General features: G+C 34.4%; 2 protein-coding genes across 2 annotated transcripts; both read left to right on the top strand.

Moving 5' to 3' along the window:
* Positions 1-1,367: 1,367 nt before the first annotated feature.
* On the top strand, positions 1,368-5,869 carry LOC110119212 (the record flags this gene model as incomplete). The annotated part of the gene is made up of 2 exons (XM_020862684.2): positions 1,368-1,413; positions 5,545-5,869. Coding segments are annotated over 2 exons (339 nt in total), but the record flags the coding sequence as incomplete, so codon positions are not given.
* Positions 5,870-6,010: 141 nt separating this feature from the next.
* On the top strand, positions 6,011-7,721 carry LOC105665670. The gene has a single exon (XM_012308004.3). The coding sequence runs from the start codon at positions 6,334-6,336 to the stop codon at positions 7,192-7,194; it is 861 nt and encodes a 286-aa protein (XP_012163394.1). The 5' UTR covers positions 6,011-6,333; the 3' UTR covers positions 7,195-7,721.
* Positions 7,722-8,064: the final 343 nt, after the last annotated feature.

Below are 8,064 nucleotides of genomic sequence, written 5' to 3'. Positions count from 1 at the left end.
ATAAAATTCTGCAATAATACACCAGGAATAAAAAGATCCATACAATGAAAAGCGTGTGTCTTGTTGGCACTGATATTATAAATTCCAAGTGACGACTACAGAGAAAGAAGATGATAAGGATCAGTCGAATTTTACATTTTTTACAGAGCGACAGTTTTAAACTGCAATATATATTTAATCAATCTTATATTACCATTATTTTTCTACTTGATTTGGAATTCAACAAGCATTTTTCACTCTCTTTAGTGAGTGCCTGTCATAATATTAAGATACCGAAAGATATTCAAATATCGTAGATATGAAAATACTGCTTGTCTTGGTTTTACTGGAGCTGACAGGATCTTTCCATTTCCAGCTGTTTTGTGTTAAAATGTTTATTAGTCATAAAGTGACATTAAAATAAAAGGATCGACAAAAATGTACTTATCATGCTTTTACCTCGTGATTTTTAAATATCCAGGTTATTTATTTCAATAGAACTTGTATATTTATATTATACTGATGATCAAATACACTTTGAAGAGTAATAATTAATGACGTAATGTCCCGTGAAAATTTACATTGTATTTTCGTCAAGCGATAGAATACCATGTCATTATTTTTTGATACTCTTTTACGGGAAGTATTGTATAAAGGGCGTGATTGATGAAGCGTTCCTTGTTTTAACTGACACATTCTAAATGGAAAATAACGTCGTATTTGAAAACCCGTATCGATCATCGTGTACCAAATTGATCGTCACCACCAGCTAGATCGAACAAACATCTACGTACTGTCATTGAAAATCTAATCTAATTTCCTGATAATCGTTATATTTTACACCTCCAAAGCTAAATCTTCTTTTTTTATCTTATTTCATACCTTTGGTATAATCGTAGGCATTCCATACAATTGTTGCTACAATTCAACATAATTGTCCGTGCTTCCTTTGTTTTCTTTTATCTTATCATATTCATAATGTTACAAGTTATTATTAGACAAATTCAGTGGATATTACGAACGTTGTACCTCCGGTACAGAATACCAAACCTACGCATATGTCTTAAGAAAAGATCACAGAAGCGTCGAGTGTACAGTATATTACGTATGTTCCATGCGACAATTAATTTTCGTTCTTTCAAATTATCTCAATTTTAAACATTTCTCGAACCATTTCATACACGATACGAGCGAGCTTCGAAGAACCCTTGACGTGAGCAGGGAGTCTTGTAATGAGCTTACCAACTAAAGAAGCCTTATGAACACGATCCAGAACGATATAGAAGAGAAAAACTGGCAATCAGTTGGCGACGGTCTTTCCATGTGCTACGACACGAAAATCCAGAGAGCAGAAAAGTTGCGTGAAAATTCAACGTCGAATCGTGTGATTCACTGACCTTTGCTCGGTGATCGACAGGAAGCTGATTTATCGCGGTGAGTTCTCGCGCGATCAAAACCTCTCGCGTTCAGGTAATTTAGTTTTGGTGGACTTCATAAAGCATGTCCAACTTTTACATTGAATCGGAAAAGAGCGGCAATGAAAAAAAAAAAAAAAAAATACACGCGGTGAAGGATGATCGTCCAACTGTAAAATATCGTGTTCGCGATGCCAACTCACCAGCTATGTATCTCCAATGTTTCCATTCTTGTCATATGATAAATTTTGTGATTTATGGTTAATGATTGAGGTAGGATACCGTTAATAGAGTGATGTAATGATGAGATGAATAAATATAACACGAATCTATGGAGTGAAAGATGAGCGAAGGGAATAAATAATAATTATAATTTGAATCATAGTTTGAGAAACTGAACATTGTACGCAAAATTTCTTCTAGTATACTGCTACAGAATGGAGTTCGCTACAATTTCTTTATTGAATTTTTCTTCGTAGTTTATTGGAAATTATCTACTAAATTTTTCTATTCTTACCAATAAAAGGTAAACACCTACATAAAAAAAAAAAGATAGCAATATATATCACAGAGGAGTATAAGTATATTTTTAGTCGATTGCACGTGGAAAAGAGACAGATAACATGGATAAAAGTTTTATTAGATTAAGTCACTTTTTAAATATGCAATCTTAAAATATGCCATTCGAGAGGTTGTTCATTTATGCAACGCATCAACGCTAACTTTCGGAGGGCAACTTTAAATCACGTTTAAACGGAGCAAGGAAGGGACGAACCAGTTTTAAACCCATGGAGGAAAAATTTATCGGCCTGCACTTGCCATCCTACTTATACGAAAACAAGCTTATATTTATTCATGAGACAATTACAATATGCTGATCTAGGTGCGATGCAATTTCGGGGATTGAACTCGCATTGGCCTACGATATTTCGTTTACGAGTTTCGTAAAACCTTAAATATCATTTGAACAGGCAGAAAGGAATCGAAGGATATAAAAATAACATGAAATTTTACAGATAAGATAGAACGACAACATTGGTCAGTCGTTTAAGTAATCACGATTTTTCAACTTTTAGCGAAACAATTTATTTCTATTTTAGCATCTAGATCAATGTGCAGAAGCAGTAAAGCACATTTTTCAAAGTACGGCAAAAATAAAACCTCTTATTCTATTTTATAATAAATCTTCCATTTCCAAAGAAATATGTCAATATGTTTAAAACCAGTTGTTGGCATTTTATGGAAAATTACTGTGTCTTAGTTAGATCGCCTTCGAAGCAAAAATGCGATATTAAAATAACGATATTCTTGCAAATTATGTAACATTAAATCCTAGCAAAGCGATCGATACAAAAATGTAAAGGTCTATAAAGGATAAAAGAAGACAAGAAACGAACGATAGACATAGTATTGTACCGATGAAGTCTTATAATTGTCTCCTAGTTAACAACTATCTATTTTTGCCGGCGGCAGTCCAACTTTTGCCATACATTATGCAAGTTTCAACAGAAATAATGAAAGAGCAAACTTCGGTAATTAGAAGCTCAATAGAGAAGCCCAAGTTTTAGAGAAGAAACAAGGCCGTGATAAAGGTTGGGAATTCTGTTTTAGACAATACTATACCGACATTTCACACCAACGTCATAATACAATTTTGAACACTTGTTCCTGTGTGCCTATGCTAATTTTGAAATCATATTACTCTTGATATTTTCTATACAATTTTCACACTATTTACTGATTACTTTTCTAAACATTTTATGGGATAGGTTCGGAGATGATTTATAATATATTCTAGTCATTTACATCTATACTGCCACAGATAAGTATTTAAACACACCAATATTCTCTCTGTGAAAATTTTGTTTTTTCTTCCTTGAAACAATATCAGAAGTTTCTTAGAAGTTTCTTAAAAGCTTCTCAGCTCTATTATCGAGTCTCAATTAATTGTAAACAACAATTTGATAAAGCAATCCAACTTCTTTGAAATGATTCATCTCATCCTTAACAAAGAAAAACCACAGTACAAAATAATATTTACTCACTTCTGTAACTACTTATAGAGTTAGTGTATTATAACAATAATGTCCAATGTTCTAAGAAACATGATTCGCTATACGAATTAACGAGTGTAATACGAAATGTGCTCTATTTAAACATCTCTGTGTAAGGAAACTTCTCCAAACTTACAAAATACTTTCTACTTTATAAAAATAAAAAAAATACCAAACAGCCTAAATTTGAATCTAATCCAAAGAGCGAAGAATGAATCATGTATAAAAAAAAGAATATTGTCAGACCATTATATTTGTTATAGCATTTCAACATCAATTAATTAAAGCTAAGTACAATTAAATTTAGTATCGTTTAATAATATCCCCGTATATGACTACAAAAATTTGAAATTATGAAAATGAAGCGTAGGACCGGATTAAAGAAACCTTTCATTGGAAAATAAGGACGTGTGCCAGTACTTTTTGTAGCCACCGTAGATTGCTTTCTCGAGTGGCGAAGAACACGCGTGGCGCAGAAATGGATGCTTTCGTTGTTCGGCTGCTTGTCCTAAAACCTGCACGCGTTTAACAGCTATACATACATATGTATTTTCCACACGGCATTACATACACGCGAGTAAATTACGTGCATACATCGGATGACGATCGTCACGCGCTCGCTCGAGCATTCGTCTCTTTCGTACGTGCCGGAATGTCTGAAATATCCTGCTTCTATCGGTGCTGTATGCGAAAGTTAATGCACGTGGATCGTCTAACATTTCGAAGACAACAGTACGGATGGGCGTACTCAAATCCAGTTCATTTAGTCTGCATCGATTACTACGAAACTATTATGCCGTCGAATGCATGGACGCGATACTGCAATTTTACAACGATTAGAGGAACTCCATTATGGTAGAATCGAAAAGATGGTGGGAATATAATTATTCCGATGTTCAATGCTTTAACGTAATATTTGAAACGTATTTGGTACATCTTTAGGAACAGATGATCACAATCGTTGCGATTCTTGAATTCTGATATTAAATTATATATTAAATTTAAAGAATAGTACGAAATTAATCGTCGATTGATTTTCATTGATTTCGTCATTTTGTGGGAATTAGAAAGATTAGATGATAGACTAGATATCGTCTATCGTATCGGTAGAGTAGAGGATTAGAGAGAATATTATAGAAGATTATAGGTAAGTATCATGAGCAATTGTGATTCGTATTATTATGGTTAACACGTTTGCTGCTACAGTAAATTGCCAACACAAATCGTGTTTTGTTTCTTGTACGATATAATTTGATTATAAACAATGACTATCTGAGAGAGATTTGTTCCCTTTTCAAGCAAACATATGAGTTGTGTATTCATTTATTTCGCAGCTGATTAAATTTAAATTAATCGTAATGCTCACATATATGACGCTGTTGGCGTACATGGTAATTCATTGTTCACATGATGGTTCATATTCCATAAATATCACGTCAGTACATTAATTGAGAATTTCTTAATCGAATACCCTGTTTCATTAATATTTATTTTCAAATCACGAACTGACGAAATCAATTCTTTAAAGCGATATGTCAAATTAAATTTTAATTACACACGAATGAAATTAAATAATTTAATAAATTGAATTTTTCTGTTCATATCTTTTAATATTTTCAATAAATTTTCTTCTTAATTTTAATGATGCGACAAAACGTCAGTAATAATTGAATTGACTACTGCTTTTTTATTGCATCAATGTTTCATTCCAATTTGGAACAAAAACGATAGAAAGGAAAATTATGAAGACACTAAAAATTGTAAACTTACTGTCCTAGTTGTTGATACAATAAGACCAAGTGAGCACATGAATGAGCACAACAGTGAACTAAAAACATTACAATTCCATTTTTACTGTGAACCCCTCGGCTTCTAAAGCAATGTATTTTAGGCGCGCTTACTATAGATACGCAGGAACTGTACTCCAGAAAAGTGATGTCCAAAATTAGTGTTCCATGTGATATTTCTCGTGAAGCTTGAATCAACAAGAATAATTTATAGTACGATAAAAATAGAATGCTATTTCAAAAACGGAAGCATGTATCTATCTAATTTTTGTCTGCAATTGTTAAAAATGGGAATTTCATAAGTTTCAGATGCAATCCACGCAGAAGCGATGAAAAAACGCGGCAATTATGAAAACAAAGGCGGAAAAGGACGACAGAACGAAATGAACGGCCCGGAAGACAAGAAAAATGAGAAAAACGAAGTTGAAAAGGACGTGGATAATCAAGGATTCAGCGAATGGTTAAGATCTAACAGTGGTCTCGAAATGATGCGACTGTTCGTAATCGCCAATTCGATTTTAGTTTTTTTCACGATGGGATTTCCAAAAATGCAGGAAGCTATGAGTATTCTGAAGGAATACTATTTCGGGGAAACGGAATAAGCGGAAACTTTTGAGCGAAACTATTCACAAAATTTGAGAAAAAATCTTGGACGAAGTTTGATATGGTAGAGAGAAATTAACGACACTACAATCGATATATCTAACGCATTTTCTTGGAGTAATTTAGCGTTTATAACTACACGCTGCAAATTATCCTTTGCTTTCTGAACACGAACTCTAGACGTACGCTCGCATTAACGTAACACGTAACATGATTCAACATCAAAGAGCTACAGAAATATTTATTTTACCTTGTTTGTACCACAGTATCAAGTATCTATGTATCGATTCTCTAGGTCATAAGGTACTCTTACTCAAACTTCCTAAAAGTATCTCATCGCTTACGTTACAGTAGACTATAATCATGGACATTTTATCACAGACCCTTCATAAATTTTAATAAGCAAAATATCAATCGTTAAATTACGCGCATTCTTATTATTCGTTTGATTTACCATCAGCAATATTTAGCAATAAATAACACTCGGGTGTGATCATGCTGGGATTGATCTTTCGCGGTGTGTTTCTCATTGGTATACTCACCTGGTACAGCACCAGCGTGTGGAAAATGATCGACAGTTACTTCAGAGATCAGTTCCGCAGCTACTTGGAGGAAGAGTATCGAAAGAATCCGCGAATGAGGTCCGACATACAAGCTGACTCGGTCGATAAGACCAATTCCGCGGTTACCACGCCACACCCCGATCCGACGGTGGAGCCATCGCGGGAGATTCTCGAAGCTGTCGAAACGATTGCGCGTGCGGTCGAAGCTGCAGAAAATGATTCCGTGGAAACGAATGGGGAGCCACAGGTGACAGGTGGCACCAGTGAAAACGAGGCCGCCGCAGGGGGATCTACCGATAAAAATGCATTCCTGGGAACTGTCGCGGAATCGGAGCTGAAAAGAAGGAAGTCGACCGAGAATGAACAGGATTCTCGACAACCTATTAATCACGACGACCGTGACCTCGAACGTCACGAGAACGACGATCGTCATCGATCAGTCTCCCAAGTGTCTAAGAGCACGGTTAAGAGAATCAGATACGACAGGAAGCCGGCCATGTCTAGGGACATTTTACGCGAGAAGCAATTACCCAAAAGACGAAACGTGAAGACCATCACGTTCAGCGAGAAGGATTTTAAGTCGGTCATCAGCAATCATGTTTCCAATGATGATTTTTGGGAGTTCGAGGAGGATGCAGATGAAAAAGAACCACTAGAAGGTATTTTGGTTTCCGAGCTACCGTTCAAACCTAGAGCGGATATAGGGGATTTGGACAGGGTCACTGCTGATGAATACTGTCCCTTGAGCTTGGAAGACGAAGCGTCTTGCGATGAAACGTTCAAATGGCCTTGAAGTCCTATAATGTTGAAGCGTAGATAAATTTGAGAGGCATGTAGTAGAGTTATAAATTCTGTTCATGCGAATCAATAGCGGAAAAAACTTGGTTGTTAAAGTTCTGGCTTTCGAGTATCAACTGTGATCTTTCGGAAAAAATATACCAAGTTTCGCTAATATTGCAATTAGGTTCAATGACACGCTCGTACCGAATACCAGCGTAAAAAAAAAAAAAAAGGAAAAAAATACACAGAAAAGATTTCAAGGAGATTTTAATTCTGATAATTATATCATATAGTATGGTTTATAACGAAGTTAGCTGTAATGCTCGTAAAGTTAGAGATATTTCTTTCAAAAGAACACAGCTTGCGCTTGAAAATTTCAATTTTGCTAATTGAACGACATCAAGCTATGTATACTTCAAATCTTCGATATCAAATAAGCGTCAGTTTTGAGTTGATGTATTCAAAGATATACTAATGTTTACAACATATCTACATGTTATATATGTTTATTAACCCTTTTAGTGCTTATTAAAATAATAATATATGATAGAAAAAAGAATTATTCCAATGATTTAAACTCTTTGAAAATATATCATGAAAGTAATTACTTCTTTCATGATACAGTTAAAAATTAATTGTGTATACGTCTATATTATTGTTTATACAATAGCCTGTTTCTTTGATGATTTTGTTTTCATCTACTCTTTTATGTGTATCCACATATGTGTAACATATATTTAAAAAGTATATTATATTATAGCATCATTATAAATAAACGGTATACATATATATATCTTCGAATATCTGTTAGAATCTTGCAAGTATTTCATTCTCCCTCTTTCCCTCGATATAATAATATTAATGTAAAAATAAACATTACTTA

Source organism: Bombus terrestris, chromosome 4, assembly GCF_910591885.1.
Source record: "Bombus terrestris chromosome 4, iyBomTerr1.2, whole genome shotgun sequence".
Classification (NCBI taxonomy): Eukaryota; Metazoa; Arthropoda; class Insecta; order Hymenoptera; family Apidae; genus Bombus; species Bombus terrestris.
Note: the sequence above shows the minus strand (reverse complement) of the source record. Positions and strands in the feature narration are given on the sequence as shown.